General features: G+C 39.9%; 1 protein-coding gene and 1 long non-coding RNA gene across 7 annotated transcripts; one reads left to right on the top strand and one right to left on the bottom strand.

Annotated features, from left to right (window-relative positions):
* Nucleotides 1–2,246: 2,246 nt before the first annotated feature.
* Nucleotides 2,247–7,215, bottom strand: LOC116217165. The gene is made up of 3 exons (XR_004161293.1): nt 7,047–7,215; nt 5,387–5,451; nt 2,247–3,972 (listed from the first exon to the last, which is right to left on the bottom strand). It is a non-coding gene; the product is annotated as an uncharacterized LOC116217165 (long non-coding RNA).
* A 1,002-nt stretch (nt 7,216–8,217) lies between these two features.
* PTPDC1 (protein tyrosine phosphatase domain containing 1) lies at nt 8,218–18,090 on the top strand. Of its 6 annotated transcripts, none has more exons than XM_010718460.3 (10): nt 8,818–8,907; nt 10,915–11,026; nt 11,551–11,722; nt 12,336–12,416; nt 12,562–12,680; nt 13,507–13,644; nt 14,214–15,421; nt 16,177–16,362; nt 16,742–16,852; nt 17,521–18,090. In XM_010718460.3, exons 2-10 carry the CDS (start codon nt 10,966–10,968, stop codon nt 17,635–17,637), a joined length of 2,193 nt encoding a protein of 730 aa, XP_010716762.1. In that variant the 5' UTR covers nt 8,818–8,907; nt 10,915–10,965; the 3' UTR covers nt 17,638–18,090. The 6 variants fall into 6 exon arrangements, with proteins under 6 accessions (XP_010716760.1, XP_010716762.1, XP_010716761.1 ...); XM_010718459.3 differs by having other exon boundaries at nt 8,890–8,907; nt 10,870–11,026; XM_019620057.2 differs by lacking the exon at nt 8,818–8,907 and adding an exon at nt 10,724–10,842.
* The last annotated feature ends 335 nt before the right edge of the window (nt 18,091–18,425 follow it).

Below are 18,425 nucleotides of genomic sequence, written 5' to 3'. Positions count from 1 at the left end.
GTAGGGTATCCGTTGGGTAATGGAGCCCGAAAGGACGCGCGCAGCGCTGATGCCGGCGTTTGCAGTGACGTGTTGCTTGAATCATCCGTCCCTCTGTTCTTGTCATGGGCGGTTTGTGTAATAAAACATACACAGAGCCACATGTGCGATGAAACAAAGGCAAAGCGAGCGGCGGAGGCGGTCCTCGGGGCCGTGCTGTAAGAACAGCGCTCCAGAGCTATAATTAGCGGTGTAATCCTCTAATTAGGTCTGACAGAGAAGCAGCACGGGCTGACCCTAACGGCGTGCCTTCAGGTCTCCATCAAAAACACGGGGACGGCTCCGAGCGCGGTTTGTGAGGGAGCCGGGAGCGGACGGGACAGCCGCCGAATGGCGCGGGAAGACGCGGCGCGGGATTGCGGTGCTGCTGCCCCGCCTCGCACAGCGCCGGGCTGCTGTGCAACGCCACGTTCGCACCGCAGAGAACGGGAACGGCGGTGCCCGAATGTTGGCTGTGCTTGTTTGTCAGAAGAACTTGTAACCGACTTTGCTCCTGGTTTTGGATAGCTCACTGTTGCTGTAAATTACATAAAATCGTACCTGCTCCTTCAGTTTCTCTCCACTGGAGCGCTTCCTGGCCTGAATTTCATCACGAGAGCCAGCAAAGCCCTCATGAGCGGCTGTGGCCCTCCTGCTCCCTGACGCTCCCTGTTCGGTTTGCTGACTTGCTCTGCTTCTTCACTCAAGCAGTCCCAACACAGCAAAGCTCAACCATTTTGTTCCTTAGGTGCATTTTTAAAAGGACTACCGACCCTCCCATCTCTTTCATTTCCTCATCAGTTCCTCTTTGCCACCTTATGTGCTGTTTTTGAGCAGCTGAGCTTTGTTGAGTGTTTCCTCCATAGCTGTTCTGCTGCAGGGCCAGTGTTTGCTAGATGTCATGCATACACTAAGCAGTGCTTTTGGAAAGGTCGGCACAAACTGGCAAAGCCTGTGATGGCTCTTCAGAAGTTGTATGAGGGAAGGAATTAATTTCCTAATTTTGTTGTTTTCCAACAACCCAACATTTGGTGTTTCAGAGACGGAGCTGCTAACCCAAAACAGGCAGCGACTGAATGAGGGCTTTGCCACAGTGCTCCGTGGTCAGAAAACGAGCTGTCTCACAAAGCAGAGCTGAAGTGGGTTGCTGTAGCCCAGTGGCAGCTCTCCTCTCCCTTTTTAACCTGTATTTCCTTGAAATTGCAGTTTTTCTTTAATTTCAAAGCCTGTGTTTGAACAAGTGCTTGCAGCCTGTTTCCATAGCTGGTGGTCACCAGTTGCATTGTGAGCGTACTGAATGATCTGTAAGTAATGCGTGATGCAATTTGTCAGTTTTAGAATGCTCTTGAACTGAAATCTTCAGTTCTGCCTTTTCCTAACATTTCACTGCTGGTGTATTCCATCTCGTCAGTTTTATCCCACAGTGGAACAAAAGAGGAAAGGAATGAATGTAGGAAGTACAGATGACAAATGAGGCTGGGGCTCCTCAATGGGCTGTTGCTCTGGGATCTCATGAAGCATCTACACGTGTATGTGTCCCACAAGAGTAACAGTGCTGGTGTAGAGGTGCATTATGATCAATTTACAGTGTGATAGCTAAGCCTGTAAAAAGTCTTTAATAAAATTTTATACTGTTTTTGAAAAACACAAAACTAAAGCATTCCCTGCAGTGTTTTCACGCAAGCTGAAAATGAAGCAACATTAATTGATTTTCATTACCCAAACTATAAGAAGAGTAAAAAGCAAAAGATGAAGCTGGAGATGTTCCAAGCCAGCTAGGAATCTAAATACGCTGCTTGTGTTAAATTCTAATCAACCATAAAGAAAGATAAGCTTTAGTAAACTTGAAGGTTTTAGAACTATTTGGTGCTCTTGTGTAGCAATGAGAACAGTACAGTCTAAATGATGGTCAGATATTTCAGTTGCATTCGGTTCACTGTGAGACAATAACTTCACTGCCTGCCTAATCCGATGCAGTTCTACCTAAGGACATGGGACAGGTGCCTCTGCTTATCACACTGCAGAGCTGCTGGGAGGCAGCCGATGTGATGTTGGAGGAGTGAGCCGCCCGCAGCCTGGTGACCCTGCTCTACTTACCTGAAAAGCCTGTTAATGTCTTTCAGTGGCCATCACAGTTCAGTAGAATTTTCCAGAGGACATGGGTTTCTTCTTTTGTTTAAATAGGAAAATGCCAAACTTAGAGAGAAAGATTGTTAGTTTAGTCACCAGCTTCCCACCTACTCTGAGCACTCTTTCTTTGAAAATGGCAGATTATTTCAGCCTAATGGCTGACTCCCCCAAAAAGTCATCCCTAGCACAAAGCCTCATCTTGACAACAATGCAATGACAAAGCCTGTTGGAACAAACATGTTTGGTACCCATTCCTGGAACTAGCTCAGCTTTTCAGACCTCTGGGAAAAAATCAGTTGTTCAGCTGAATGAGCTGCCATTCCTTCTGAAGAGTACAAGTGCAAGGAATGAGAGGCAGTAACTCACTAATAGCTACAGATGCAGCAGAGCAGCAGGCTGCTGCACCAAACATTGAAACCATCCAAAAACAAACCTTCCTCCAGAGTCAAGTAAGTGAATGCTGCTGTTGTATAATCAGTGTAAACATTTAGAACTTTCCAAAAAAGGCTACACTTCTATTAAGAATTCCATTTAGTTAATGTTTCTTAATTATCTAAGCGTCTTTCTGTTCTTTCATCCGCTGACAAATCTGCTCACTTCCTCCTACCAAATGCTTTACCAAATTTCAGCGCGGGTTCCTACCAAAGGCATTTAATTTGTAGGAGCTCAGCGCTGCGTTCTGCCTCGGAGGCAGTGATGTGCTTTGGTTGCTGCCCAGGGTCCACCAGGCCTCAGACTCTTTAAGCCCCATTTTCAATTAAGACTTTTTTGCACAGATGGCCTGATATGTGTGTATATGTATGATGTCAGCTATTTACTAAAATGATCAGCTGCAGTTGAGTTCATGCCCATGATTTCTTTTTTGTCCCTGCAACATCAGTACAAAAAAGTGTAATGTTAAGGACTACTTAGTCCTTTTTTCAAGTAGTTGCATTGTTCTTCTTTCCTTTATTACCATACAACAATAACGGTGACAACTCGCTATATCATTATTTCTGAAAATTACTGTAACCGGGTGTTCTGTGTGCTCCATCTCCCTCCTGACAGCAAGGCAGGTGTTTATCTGAGACAACACGTTTGGAATTAAGACATAACATTAACACATATGTTGGCATCAGCCTCACGTTGTCTCCTGTAGCTTGTTTAAATAAAAAACACATCCCCATCTACAGAAGCTTGCACACATACTTTTTTTTCCCTCTAAGTAATTGGGAGGTATTAATGATGAGCAGTGAGTAAGCACTTAATTAATGCTAGCTTGTTTGTGTCTTGTTTTTTTTTTTTTAATTTCTTTTTAATAAGACACGTAGGGAAGCTGTGGAAATGGATGAAATCTGTTTTCTTGTCAGATAATACTGTAATTGATTTGGTGAAATAGAACATCAAATCTCATTTAGCTTGTTTTATTAGTTTAGTCTAGCTTGTATTATTTAAATCAAGTCTTTGTTTTCTTTAGCAGATCACATCCTTTGCATTCAGAATAACTTCTTTTTGCTATGCTTTTGGGATGTTAATGGCAGAGAATTTGCACTCAGTATATATGCTTTAATGACAGTTTTTGCTATACTGGATGAAAAATGAAAAAAAATGTTCCACAGATAGGAAGAATGAGACATGAATCTGATTTTCTTTTCAAGCTTTAAGTTGAACTGCAGTTGATGTGGTGCGTTTGTAGCTGTGCTCACTTGGCTGGTGCATGCAGACCCACACTTCTGGTGGCTGATAGCAAAAGGAGGTGGATGGAATGGACAGAGCAGGGTGGTGTGGAGGGCTCTGTTGTTTGAAGAGCTTGGCGTGGCCTCTTTGCCTCAATCCCTCTGAAATCTAGGCAGACACAGAAAGCAGTTCATGAGATGATTATCTGCATAGCCCACAAGGCATTCCTCATACAGTATTAAGTTAAGAAAAGATAGTTATTGGCTCCTCCCAGATTACCACCGTGAATCCAATTAACTACAGGAAACACTGCAGCAACATAATTCAGCATCTCTTCTGTAAACGGGATTTCCCTACAGCACATTTCTGGGGATGGTACTGCAGCCATGAAGGGATCAGCATTCACTCACTCTTTTTGCAGGGTCACAGGTAAGATGTTAGACTGAAATTCCTGCACTTCTGTTTGAAGACTCACTTAAATTTACTACGTTTTTGACTACTTGAGGTGTAACCCCTTTACCTTGTAGAGTTCCATTTTAGATCTTTTCCACTTTCGAATTCCTTCAGTAGCATTCAGCAGCACTGAAGGTATTCCATTCTTTTGTATGTAGTCTTACATACAAAAATCTGTCACAGTAAACGTGATATTCACGATCAGGAATATCGGAGTCACTCGTGTTGTTTGTAGAGCAGTTCCTTTATTCATTTTCACCCCTCTTGTACTTCTCAGTAGTAATTACTGGTTGCTAGCCTGTGCAAGGCAGGTTAAGACAACTTCTGTTAACTGTTGCGTTGGCACCGAAAGCTGACGTGACTCAATGAGATGAATCCAGTCAGTTGATAGACCTGCCCATTTTCCGTTGCTGTTCATGTAAAAAAAGCTATTAATAGCAAATAGTGAATCACCAGACCAGCACCTACGTAACTTTCTAATGAATTAAATTCTTTTGTCTCTTTTGTATGTGAAAGCAGTTATAGTCCTCTAAGTACAATGTGTAATGATTAAATGACATTCACCTTAAATTAAAACAAATGCTGAATTTTTTTTCCTAAGGGTTAAGTTACCACTCACTTATGGAAGTAACAAATCAGTTCTGGCTGTGTGAAATCAGAGCAGTTCTACAACAGCTGCAATACTGTTCTGCTGTATAAATCATAAACCTCTGAACGGTATGAAGATGCGTTCAAATTAATACTATCCTGTAGTGTGTTTATTTGCCTTTTCCAATTGCTGATGTAGCTCCTAGGTAGTGCTTTTGATTTTGTTTCACCATTCATAACAATCAAGCCCTTAACCTTGTCATTAATTATAAACAGTCCTCACGTGATCACATTTTTGCTTTGTCTTGTTAACTGAGTGGTCTTTAATTTCTAAACATCTTAATTAGTGCAGTTTTTGGAACTTTGCGTTCAGGCAATGAAACTTTATCCCATATAATCTGATATTTAGACAGATATCCTCTTGACTTCTGTGGGACTGCTCTCAGGAGCAAAGCCATTCAAGAAGATAAGTACTTGCAGAACCAGGCCATGGAGTAAATGTTACCTGTGGGCTTAGGTGCTAACCTAGTGTGGCCCCTACCTGCAGTTGCATTGACCGTGTTCCTTTAGCAGGTTGCCCATTTGCTTGTTCCTTGTCCGTGAATGCTACAGGAGGGAGAACAACTCACTTTAAAAGCAAAATACTACAAGTGATCTCCACATTTTATATGACAGGCATAAGCACCAGCATTTGCCTCTCTTGTATGAATGCAATGTATTTACAATGGAAAGATTATCCCAGATTTTTCATGATAATACATGAAATCAGTCTTTTCAATGTGTGGTCTGCTGTCATATTCTAGGTTACCAAATTCATACAAATCTGGAGAAATGGGTCCTCACTGTTAGTAAACAGCTCCACAGAAATGTGGGGAGGCAGCTGCACTGCCACCACTTGAATCATTCCAGTTTGGAACGCAAACTCTCCTGTTTGAAAGCATGTTCTGAAGACAGTAACTGCATCTGTTAAACAACCATATTAATTGCTAAGATATAGTGGGAATCCTAGCACTCTGGGGCTTGTTTTGTGGCTGCTAAAACATCAGACATTATTTCCTTCTCTCAGTCCATTCTGAAGCAAAAATTCAGCCCAGCAACTGGAAAACACTGATTTCCAGATCCTGCAATCATAGGAAATGCTCATCCGGTATGCAGGGCAGAATAACATCTCAGCCAGTTTTGGGCTGTGGAGTAAGTGATGTGATTTTTCTTTCGTCCTTTCTGGGCAGCTGCCCACCAGTCAGTTGCAGGCCCCCGTCTTTCACTTGTCCTACCTGCTGCATGGCTTTTTGCTGCTTAACCTGTTCCTTCACTAAGGGTTCTTTTATTCTAGAGGCTGCATCACCCCTTAGAAACTAAGTGGGAGCACAGACTGATCTCACCTAAGGAAGCACAGTGTGCTTGTGCAATTTTCTCTGACAGAAATCCACCTCTGATTATATGACACAGCAAGTTGGATGTGACAGCTGTCATCTGTTACCAAATGCAATAAGTGAATCGGCAAGAAAATCTGAGACATCCTTTCTGCTAGGAACTGGTTTGCACAGAAATGGGGAAAAGCCCTCCAAGGTACACAGAGAAACACCAAAGCAACTGCAGAATGCATGCCTTTAAGGGGCCTGCTGGAATATCCCCTCAGTGCTTGGTGTCTGGCTCCAACAGTCCCCCATTTCCCTGGGCACTGTGGTTCTGCCATTTGTTTCAGTCAGCCAGCACCACAGATGTTATTTTTACTCCCGTTTCATTACCTGTGTTGTTTGTGCAAGCGTAACGACATTGCTTCCCACGGTAAAGAGATGGAACATCAATCACCTAAGACACTGTTCCATTTCTTAAGTTGTGATACCAGGATTAAAAGAGCAGCCTCTTTGCTGTCATGGCAATAGAAAAGCATGGCACAGAGCAGATCTGATTAAGGTGGTGTCATGACTGTCACAAGGCACGTGACTCAGCTCCCTCGGAGAGCTCATAAGGAACATGACCTGGAATAACATCTGAGGCTTGATTTTCTCTAGCGTCTACCAGGTGCTAACTGATGAACAGAATGCTGAAGAGGACCTTTTAAAACTAAGAATATGCAGTACATTGGAAAAGCAGAGTTGTTCCTTTGACCCAAACACTATTCTAGCTCTCAACACTTTTTATCAGTGCAGGAATGTAATGCATCTCTGCAGTAACAGCAACACCAAATTAGTACTTACTATCTCAAAACACAGCTTTTACCCTTTGGTCTTGAGTGGTGTGACTGCTGGTGCTCCTGCTGCCTGTGTGATGAGAGCTGACATGTTCAAATGCTGCCTGGAGAAGCTATCAAGATTTTTCTGAGAAATAAAAACTTTATTTATTTATTTATTTATTTATTGCAGTTCAACTGTATTAACACTAAATGGAACTTCTGGGGATAAAATAGTGATTTCTTGAGCTGCAGTTTCCTCTGACTGTGAAAATCATCCCTTACTGATTTCAAAAGCCACTGGAGAAAAAAACACAGAGATACTAGAGCTTCTCAGAATGCAAGTACAAGCATGTATTCCTGCCTGTTTATTATGGGATGGACTTGTAAAGTGCAGTCAGATGGTCAAGCAGCTGAGTAGAAAATGTGTGTCTCTATTCTACATTAAGACTCATCTTAATGAACATTCTTCACAATATACATATTTACATAAGGAATGTCTTGCTTAGCATCAATGAACTTTCAAAAGACCCCTTGGCTTTCACAGACAAATGCAATTCTCATCTCTTTGAGACCACTGATGCAGCAGATATTAATGGGTTGCTTGTGTGTACGTGCATGCTGTTCCCACCGTAAGCATCTGGGAGGGACAGAGCTGTACTCGGTGACACTGATGTGGAATAAAGTCCATAAACACTGTTTATAGAAGAACAGTTTCAATATTAGTATGTGTTAGATAATACAGTATCTGTAAATGAAATTTCATGTGAATTGATTCAATTATTTACCTAAAGCAATTACTCAGAATTATAGTTAACATATTATATAGATAATATTCATGCAGAATGAATGACAAGCAGTTAATACCTCAACACAGCACTGGACTGTTTACCACGTAATAATCCTCATTATCATGATTGTAGTAAACCTGTCTCTTAGAACACTGTGGCACTGAATCTTAGTATTTTTGCAGAATTTGGGACTGAAGTTTATTTAGAAGAGTTTCAATAGTTACAGCATGGACATGCTTTTTTTTAGTACTGTATTTGCAACTATTTTACTATTGAGATAAGAGAAGTAAAGATGTGCACTCAGGAGCCATGAAGTTGTTTTACTTAAACATCACAGTGACTGATTAATAAGTTCTCACTGACAGCTTTCCTTGTATTATCTGTTTTCCAGATAAATTTCTTCAGCTTGCTTTGTATTATAGGAAAACATGCTTTCTGCTTAGACAGTCTTGTGTTCTGTTTTCTTATTAGAGGAGAACCTTCATATACGTGATTTCAAACTTGCCAGCTTACTAAAACAGAATGGAGGAAAGAGAGCAGAGAAGGCACGTACCTTACACATAGTCTGTTTGGACTAAAATTATAAATTGTATGATCTGGAAGTAGTGCTATCATCACTGGTTTTGCTGGAACTGCCCCTTGGAAGCTTCCAGTTCAAGATTTATAGCTGTATGTTTACTTTTAAGAATTTGAGAAAATTGAGATGGCTGTACAGGTTTCTTAGGTGAGTGGCTCCTGTGCATATAAAACACAACTGTAAGGTACATCATCAGCCAGACTCTGGAGCTGGAAATACACAGGTGACTTCTTATTGCTAGGACAGATAGCAGAACTGGTGAATTTTAAGATTGCACACCAAAAAGAAAGTAATGGTCTATGCCCGAATGCCCAGATCTTATCCCTTGGACGCCTTTTAATCAGGTGCCAGGTACTGAGCTTTAATTCAGCTTTATTTTGCATTTTTGAGCTTGTAGAGTGACAGCAAACATACTACTGTTTCCACAGGTACTGCGATGGCTGCAGGAGTTTTGCTGCAAAATGAACTACCATACTCTTCGTTGCTAGAGAGCAGTGTGTATCTTGCAAATATGAGTTCAGGTAATGATTTTCTCACTTATGCTATTCATATAAACAGCTTAAATAAATTCTGAAAAAGAAGCAATTTTCCATAGGGGAAAAATGGACATTATTCCCAAATTTTAAGCATAAAATGTCTGTAACAAAAACAAACTGTGTGACTTCTCATTGCCACGATGTGTTGAGATGTCAAACTTTTCAGTAACTTTCAATTTGCCAAGTCTCTTGCTTAAAGAGATGGTTCCATGTTCAGAAGCTGCCTAGCTCTCTGAAGGCACAAAAAACCTTCAACAAAAAAACCCTTTCCAATATTGAAAGTTTCTGGGTGAGTACTTGCAAATCATGCTACATTAAGTGGAAAAATAATGGTATGCAGCATTTTCACTTGCTCATCTCTGGCTCCATTATCACTTGATATATACAGGAGAAAAGATTCTGGGAAGAAAAAGAGTTAAGAATTAAATGTGAGAAAGAATGTGATTAACTCAAAAGCATTTTTTGTTTGTTTGTTTGCTGGACATAAGCAGCACTTGAAGAACCTTTTTCATCTCCTTCCCTTCTCTTCAACCTGACACCCAGAATAAAAGCATATTTAAGTATTTCCCAATCTTCTTATATCAGCTTCATTAGGGTAGTCAGATCTTTGAGCTTTAACGTTCTCCTTTTCACATACGACATCACCACAGATGTTTCCAGATGCCTGGTTTCTACAGAAATCCTTACTGTGTCTTAAGAGTGGGGCTGCAGTGTTCAATATTCAGTCCCTATTCAGTACCTGGAAGAAACGGCAGATTTTTGCTTCATGATTTTGTATCAGAAAAGAGCTTTCTCATATACATTTCCTCTTTAAGGGTTATGTTTCCATAACACAAAAGGAAAAATCAGACTGAACGTACAGTATACATCCTAACGAAAACACAGTGCGATTTTGTTAATTGACCAAAGCTATGGTGAGTTTTCCTCATCTCTCTGCTCTCTCCCCTTTAACACTCAGACAATTGGATGACTTTAAAAAAAACCCACAACCACATTTCTGTAATCCATTCTCCACATAAGTTGCTTGAGAATGTTGTGCTTTTGAAAACGCAGTAATCTTCCTGGCCAGCTCATTCTCCTTCTTAGCACGCTGGCAGCAAAGTGGGAGGCAATTTGCCACCTAATATCTACCTTCAAAAGCCTAAAACACTCAACTGATGCATCTTCTCCTCCCTATAATCTGCTTTATCTCACTCTGTAGGGCTAACAGCTCTGGTTAATAAAAGAGCTGTGCCCTGAAAAAAAATAAGCCTTTTGTTTTGAGTAACAAATTGTGTTTGTTAGAAGATATGAATGGTCCAGAGTGAACAGTCTACAATTCATCATGCAATGAGCCATTTCAGTAGGAGCACACTAATCCCAATTATTACAGAGCTAATGATGCATTTTGCAGCAGCTCAGCGGAGGGAGAGAGGTGGTTGTGGAATGTAAAACCAGGAGGTGGGGGTGTATAATGTACTTACAGATTTCTCAGGAAGCAGAGCCTCCAAATACATTTTGATTGTTCTCTTGAATATACTATTTTGTGCCTGAGTTCTGAATGTATGTTATTTACAACTAACTAAAATACTCACATTGTTTATGGAAAAATGTTTTGGTTGTTCCCAGTCCATTTTCAAAATTATCTACTTGAAATGCAACTATTTTCATCAGCAGCGGAACACTTTGTCCCAAACAGAATCAATTCATATAGAATGTCACTGCCACGGGGCTGGCTGGCAGCAGAGCCCTCATTGTTTGTCACTATGGAGACAGCTCAGCCCATGCTGACTAGCTGCTCCAGCAGACGGAGGGATGCGCATCTCGCTGCAACTTCAGCGCTGAGCAACTTGGCTTTCAGACCCGTGCCTGCTCGGCAGCCGCGCTGGGCTGTCACTGGGGCTGGTCATCATGCAGGGCTCACCGCGGCGGCGCTCAGCAGTGAGTATTTTTAGCAACTTTTTCCAGGGTCGGAGGCATTCTTCCTCCGATCCCCTTCTTCGCATCATCCAGAGGCGCCGGAGCTCAGTTGTAGAGGTCCTCTCATCATCGACGCACCGGGTGATGGTGGCAATATCGTCGCTGAGCCCCGAGGAGCTGGATGCAACTTTTCCTGAGAAAAAAAGTAAAGTAGTTCTCGTTAAGACTGTTGGCAGTTCTGTTGTTGTTGTTGGCTCTGTTAACAAATTCATACACTTCTGTTCTGTTGATCGTATTTTATATATACATGCGTAAAATAGTATTTTTTTTCCTGTGTTTGATATTTTGCTCATCGATTTCTTATCTGAAGATTAATGCATGCTTTTCATTGTAACATAAAATAGAAGCACACCTCCATACACCTGCCACACATATGTGGCTCTTTCTGATTTCAGGTGACTGTCAGTTGTTCCCCTGCACGGGGTATTGCACGCTGATAGCTTCATCAGGAAAAGAACACATTTGCTGTGACAAACACCAGCTTTAGTAATGCAAGCAAATGGGTTTTTTCCTCAGAATCCTTACGAGTCTGCCTTGAAAAATGAGTTGTAAACATAAACTGTATATTTATGCTCTTTGTAACTTTATCATTTAAGGTTGAACAAATACTTGTAGGGTGGAGATGAATTCACGAGGCTCTTATTAAGGGGGTTTTTGCCTCTGTTACAGGAAGTTCAAGGCGGCCGACAGCAAAATACACAAAAGTGGGGGAGCGCCTTCGCCACGTCATCCCTGGGCACATGCAGTGCTCGATGGCATGCGGGGGTCGTGCGTGCAAGTATGAGAATCCGGCTCGATGGAGTGACCAGGAGCAAGCTATTAAGGGGCTCTACTCTTCTTGGTAGTATGCAGCATTTACTGTCAAATGTAACTGGAGCTTTTATATATATAAAAAGAGAAGTCAAAGTAAACGGACATGAATTCTAATAAAAATATCCTGCACTACCGAGAGTTTTCACTGAGATTTAAATTCAAAGGAGTTAGAATGTGTTCGTAATGGAATTTCAAGTGAGGTAAAAAATTTATTGGAGATTAAATATGTTTGAAAGAAGCATATTCATATAGGGCAATACTGACATGAAGCACACCTTCACATTCTTACTGATCTTCTAACAGTGAATGCTGTGCAGAAGCATAAAAGCCTTAAAGGGCCAAGCAGGGAGCAGCTCAGATTTCCATTCAAAGGAATGTTTTACTATGTTAATTGGACTGGCATTCAAACAATTCCAGTAAAGGTTTTTTGATGTGTAATATCTGTATCCGCTTAACAGGATTCATCACTAACACTGTATGATAAGAGATTTTTGAAAAAGAATTTCTAGTACATCAGCAGCACGTCATAATGAAAATAACACAGCAGCCTTATCTTGGCAAATTAATTCCCAGGAATTAACATAATTATTCTCCTTATTAATGTAAAAATAGTAAATATCATTATTTTTTTAATTCCTCAGGATAACAGATAACATACTGGCTATGGCTCGACCCTCAACAGAATTAATTGAAAAGTACAACATCATTGAACAGTTTGAAAGGTAAGAAAATTTACCCATTATTTATTGTACATATTACTAATAGAATTCCCAGTCTGTTTTCTCTTTCAACCTATATTTGGATTGTTGGTAAAGGTCCTTATTCTCCACTAGGCATAAACACGTATTTCATCTCTTCTTTCCTTAGATGTGGCATAAAAACCATAATTAACCTGCAGCGTCCTGGAGAGCACGCGAGCTGTGGGAATCCTCTGGAGCAAGAAAGTGGCTTCACCTACCTTCCTGAGGCGTTCATGGAGGCTGGCAGTACGTGCGCTCCTGCTGCTGGGCCTCATTCATTATTCATTTCAGCTCCAGATATTTTTACTTGAATTTGCATGTCTTAAATAACTATGTAAGAAATGTTGCACAAGTTAGGGTGTAAGCATCAAAGCCAGGCTGGATGTGGCTCTGGGCAGCCTGGTCTGGTGGTTGGCAAACCTGCCCATGGCAGAGGGGTTGAAACTAGATGATCATTGAGGTCCTTTTCAACCTGGGCCATTCTATGATTCTATTATAAAGCTTGGCAAATATAATCCATGGTGAATTATCCACAACTCTATACCTAGTGCTTAGAAGAAAGAAGGGACAACAGCTGGTTAATTTTTTCTTCTCAGTTCCCAAATATCTAATATGTTAATGGTGTTTCAAATTCTGGGACATTTCATTAGAAGCCATTTGTAATGACAGTATTTTTTGTGTTTCCATGTGATGACATGCGTAAATGCGCCTCTGTATAAGAAAAAGCTTTTGACTGAAGTAGTGCTTTAATTTCCAAAGGGAAAATGATGCTTTACTTCTAGATAGCTCAGTAATTTTTGTATGAATCATTCAGTTTTGTTAAATTTTTTGCATTCCAGCTGAACTCGAGTTTGACAGTCCAGTGCTAGCTTCATGCATTTATCAAATTGCAATAGGAAGAGTACTCTGAAATAGGAAAACAATCTCTTGTAAACAGTATGTAGTCAGATTCCCCCAAGAATCTTTATACAATTTTCTTAATATAATTTATTATTAGTCATCTCTCCTCTGCATACAGTACCGAAAACTTCACTTTCACTAAAGCAAATAACTCATTCTCTTTTTGTTTTAGTTTATTTTTATAATTTTGGATGGAAGGATTATGGAGTGGCATCTCTTACTACTATACTTGATATGGTAAAAGTCATGGCTTTTGCGCTGCAGGAAGGCAGAGTGGCTGTTCACTGTCATGCGGGACTTGGACGGACAGGTATGTTGTTCTGCTGCACCAGAACTGCCTTTCTGAAGATGCAAAACATTCTCTGTTCATAAATTATTAATAATTTAAATTCACTGCAAGTTCTCTAAAGTCTTTATATATCTTTACAAGATCTCTAAAGTAATTAAAATATTAAACAAATCTGTGAAAATGATCTGTTAGTAGCTGGAAGAGATCAGTTTTAGTGTGTAAAAACAGCAACTTGCAAGGTTAGATTTATTTTTTTTTAATTTGAGAGCAGTAATTCCCTGCTGCATTCAATGGGACAGTTTCCTTTTGGTGGCAAAAAAAGTCACCTAAAATTTCATTTACTCCTCGCTTTCTAAAGACCCATTTGCATAAGTTCTTCCCGTAGAAGCCTCCACTGCTCTCACTGAAAGTGTAGTGAGAATGGATTTACTGTCTTGTGGTCCAACAAAAGCAACTAACCCCACAGCATCATATAATAGTGGGCACAAAGCTTGTATCTTCACCTATATTCATTTTCATCCCATAGTTCTTCTGAATAATTGTTTTAGTTTGAAAATTCTTGAACCAATGCTTATGTTTCTGTGTTCCAGGTGTTCTAGTAGCTTGCTACTTAGTTTTTGCAACAAGAATGACTGCTGATCAAGCCATTCTTTTTGTCAGAGCAAAAAGGCCTAATTCTATTCAGACTAGAGGGCAGTTACTGTGCATCAGAGAATTCACTCAGTTTTTGATTCCTCTCAGAAATGTATTTGCTTGCTGTGAGCCCAAGGCACACAGGGTGACGCTGTCCCAGTACCTGACCCGCCAGAGACACCTGCTCCATGGTTACGAGAGCAGGCACCTCAAACACGTGCCAAAACTCATTCATCTAGTGTGCAAGCTGCTGCTAGACTTGGCTGAAAACAGACAAGTGGTAGAGGCAGAACTCTTAGACATAGCAGATCTCTCAGCTGAAATTGAAAAGACTGTCTCCCAGCTGGTGTCGACACAGCTGGATGGAGACCTCGCCAGGCAGGACAGTGACACGTCGGACTCCTCGCACACCCACTCGGCCACTTGTGACACGCAGGATTCTCTATTCTCCCTTGCACATGAATGTGATCCTCTTTGCAAAAGGAGGAACGTCGAATGCCTTCAGCCTCTGTCTCACGGGAGGAGGCGTCTAAGCTACAGTGACTCAGACTTAAGGAGAACTGAGTTCCTCTTAGAGCAAGGAGAAACGGCATGGACGGTACCTGCTCAGATATTACTGTGCAACAAACTTAAGCAGAACAGTGGTGAGGAGAGTTCTGCCACAGATGAACAAAAGCCACAGCTGGATTTAAACAAAGAAGCATTAGTGCGTAATACGTGTACAATTTGGAGTCAGACTAAGTTTAATTTGGATGGGCAAAAAGACGGATCTTCACTTTATCACAGAAGGAACTCTACCAAAGAAGTACAACGCAGCAGAACTTTTTCTTCAGGTCTAGCATCTCTCCACTATCCCAGGGAGTCTGGAACACCAAGGCATAATTTCACCAATGAGGTTGGCCATAGAAAAGAACGTGAGACTCGTATGTACAGCAGACGAGTCTACGTCTCTGAGGACTCTGATTCTTCTTCTTCTTCTAAAGTGAACTTTTCCATTGGATGTGAAAGCCAAGGTAGCAGAGATCCGTCAGAGGCAATTCCACACATTGTTCTGCAGTCAGAATTAAGTTTGGAAGCTCGAAGAGTTTTGGCAGCAAAAGCACTTGCAAATATAAATGAATTTCTGGAAGAGGATGAAGTGAAGCAGAAGGTAGAAATGTGGCAGGTAATTTTTAATTTCAGTGTTACGTATTCTGAATATTTCACCGAGGTTAATTGTTAGAATGGCAAAAATGCCACCACGTGCTTTGAAATGGCACACTGGGACACAGATTTATGCTCTGTTTAAGAAAATAATTGTATTTGTCAGTTAGGAGTCAAATCGTTCAATAATATGTGAATAGAACCTACAAATTTCAGTACCCAACAGGAGGTTAGAACATTTTTTCAGGTTGTGTTCATCCATTTCACTAACTAATGAAATTTGGTGCTGTTATCTGTGGTTTAACTTAGCTCCTGATAGCATAGAAGTGCTACAGATTTTAAGTTAAAGTTATGTTGTTTTTAATCAGTGCTTCCTCTGAACTAATCAGAGGATTCTGCCTGTAATTCAGTAGAAACTTAACTGCTTATTTCAACTGCTTATTCTCAAAACCAAATCCTCCCAGCAGGAAGTAGTAATCCAGTGCTGTGTTATATATTCTGAGAGATAACAGGGAGATTCTGAGCTGCACTATTTACATCATCCTTCTGTTTTAAAGAATCATTTGCATTACTGCTGATCAACATTGATGTCATGGAAAAAAAAAGTTCTTTTTTGTAACCATTAAATCTTCTTTTCATGTTGGAATGTAAGCAGCCTAGTACTGTTGCAATTGATAGGAATATTAGCAAAAGTAAATAGATTATGCATTTCTAGTTTCTTCTTCCTTTCCTTTCCTCTCCTTTTTTTGTTTTTTGTTTTTTGTTTTTTTTTAAAAGAAAGAACTGAATTCTCGAGATGGAGCTTGGGATAAAATCTCTACCGAGAGAGATCCTTTCATCCTCTGTAGCTTGATGTGGTCCTGGATAGAGCAACTGAAAGAGCCTATTATATCCAAAGATGATATTGACATGTTGGCAAAAAATTCCATAGAATCACAAGATGCACTTAACTTACTGAAAAAGGTAGATGTTTTATATGTCAATGCATTGTTTGAGCATGTTTTGTTACTCTATTCATTTGTGACCTTTAAACATGGAAATTAAACATTCAAAAAGCACCTTCAATCTCTTTTAAAAATCAGAATGGGGATATGCCTGATCACCCAGAAATTTCCAGAGCACTTTGAGACACACGAGAAGATTTTCTTCCATTGTGACTGTAACAATTATATAGAACAGCTCTTTAAGCTTGTGAAAATTCCCTCCTTACCTCCTACACCTGAAGGTTTCAATACAGGAAGGCACAGTCTGGTATTTAAACAGCAATAAATAAAAATTGAAAGTTAACTGTTTTTCATGAAAAGATTTCTTCTAATGAGCTGCTGTTCCTTTTATCCACCAGGAACAGTGTCAAACTATCCTTTGTATTTTACACTGTGTGGTGAACTTGCAAACGCTACCAGCTGATGTGGAGGAGGCCTTACTTGTTCGTGCTATTAAAGCTTTCACTAAGGCAAGTAACTGTCCAAGGCATCGTATTTGTTTGTTTAAATCATGAATCAGCAGAGCAGTAGAAGTGACAATAGTCCCTTCACACTTGGTGTACTTGTCCTGTCTCCATTCAGAATTTGTGGTTACCATCCTACATAAAAGATAGGGAATATTCTCAACAAGACCCCATTCTGTCACTGGAGCCATAGTCCTTTCGTCTCCTTTTTCTGTCTCTGGATCACTTTCAATTCATGGACTTCTTCATATGAGGGAAAAGATGATTTTTAAGTGATGGGAATAAAAAGGCACTGGCAGTAGCTTACCAGAGGCTTCAGTGGACTGTATTACTTGGACTCTTCCCATCAGATTAAATTGCTTTCTAAATTACATCGTAGTTCAGCAGGTGGAAGTATTTAAAAAGAAAGTTCATCATTTTGCTTCCTAATCTCTTGTAAATCTACAGACATGCCAGCTGTTAAAATAATCATAACATTTCTTCATTAGTTTGTTTTGATGTTTAGGCAAAACTATTTACCATTAAGTACTCCGTAATGAAAGCACTCCATGTTTGTATTTGTTTGTTTGTTTTTTAATAAACCTGAAAACTGATTTTTTAAATGTTGCTCATCTCTGCATTTTGCCATGTGACATCTGTTTAACAATTGAATTTCAATTTCTGCCTTTTATTAGACAAGCTTTGATTCCGAAGATGGACCATACATTTACAATACCCTGAAAAAAGTATTTAAGCAAACACTGGAAGAAAAAAGAAAAAAGCTGAAGGAAGGAACAGAGAATCCCTCTTGATTTCTGCTGAACAGTGATGCTGAAGGATTAGATGGCTCTACCAAATTATTTTGCATTTTCCAGCTACTGTAATTTGTGCTATTTTGCATGATTTACCTAATGTTAGGTGGCAGCCATTCTTAACAAAACATTTTATTTTTTTAGAGGGAGTTTCATTGTGAACTGTTCTATCTACATGGTTCCAAGGAACAGCTCCTGTTTGACTGTACTGCAGCTTTTTGATTTCTAGTACTGTTTTATTTTATGAAATGTTCACTTGTTTTGAGCTGTATTTATTATTTAGAAACCTCTGTAATTGGCAAGCTATGCTTTGTACAAGTTACACAGTTGCCATAAGTTCAGTGCCATGGTACAAAAGGTTTGAATGGACTGAGTTAATGTTTATGTACTCAGTATGTTTACATTAATGTTACTTGATTTTTCTTTGAGGACAATAAATACTGACTGAAATAACTCTCCTTTTAGAAAATTTAAAATAAGAGAAATAACAGATCTTGAGGTCTGCTGTTAACAGCAGATGAAATAATTGCCACCAGTGCATTCCACAAAGGTGCTCCTCTAGAGAAATACGTTAAATTCTTTAAGTTACAAAGGTCTTAATTTAGCAACTTCTGTACAAAAAAAAAAAAAAAAGGCTTCTAATTTTTTCCTTAATGGAGAAGGAGTTTTTTCTTCTTAAATGCTTTGAATAAATTATTTTTTATTAAACTTTCATAGATTTTAAGTGAAAAAAAATATCAGACTTCTGGCCATACTTACGTTTTAGCAAAAACTTACATAAATAAGTG

The sequence above is a fragment of the Meleagris gallopavo genome, chromosome 14, assembly GCF_000146605.3.
Source record: "Meleagris gallopavo isolate NT-WF06-2002-E0010 breed Aviagen turkey brand Nicholas breeding stock chromosome 14, Turkey_5.1, whole genome shotgun sequence".
NCBI classification, from domain to species: domain Eukaryota; kingdom Metazoa; phylum Chordata; class Aves; order Galliformes; family Phasianidae; genus Meleagris; species Meleagris gallopavo.
Note: the sequence above shows the minus strand (reverse complement) of the source record. Positions and strands in the feature narration are given on the sequence as shown.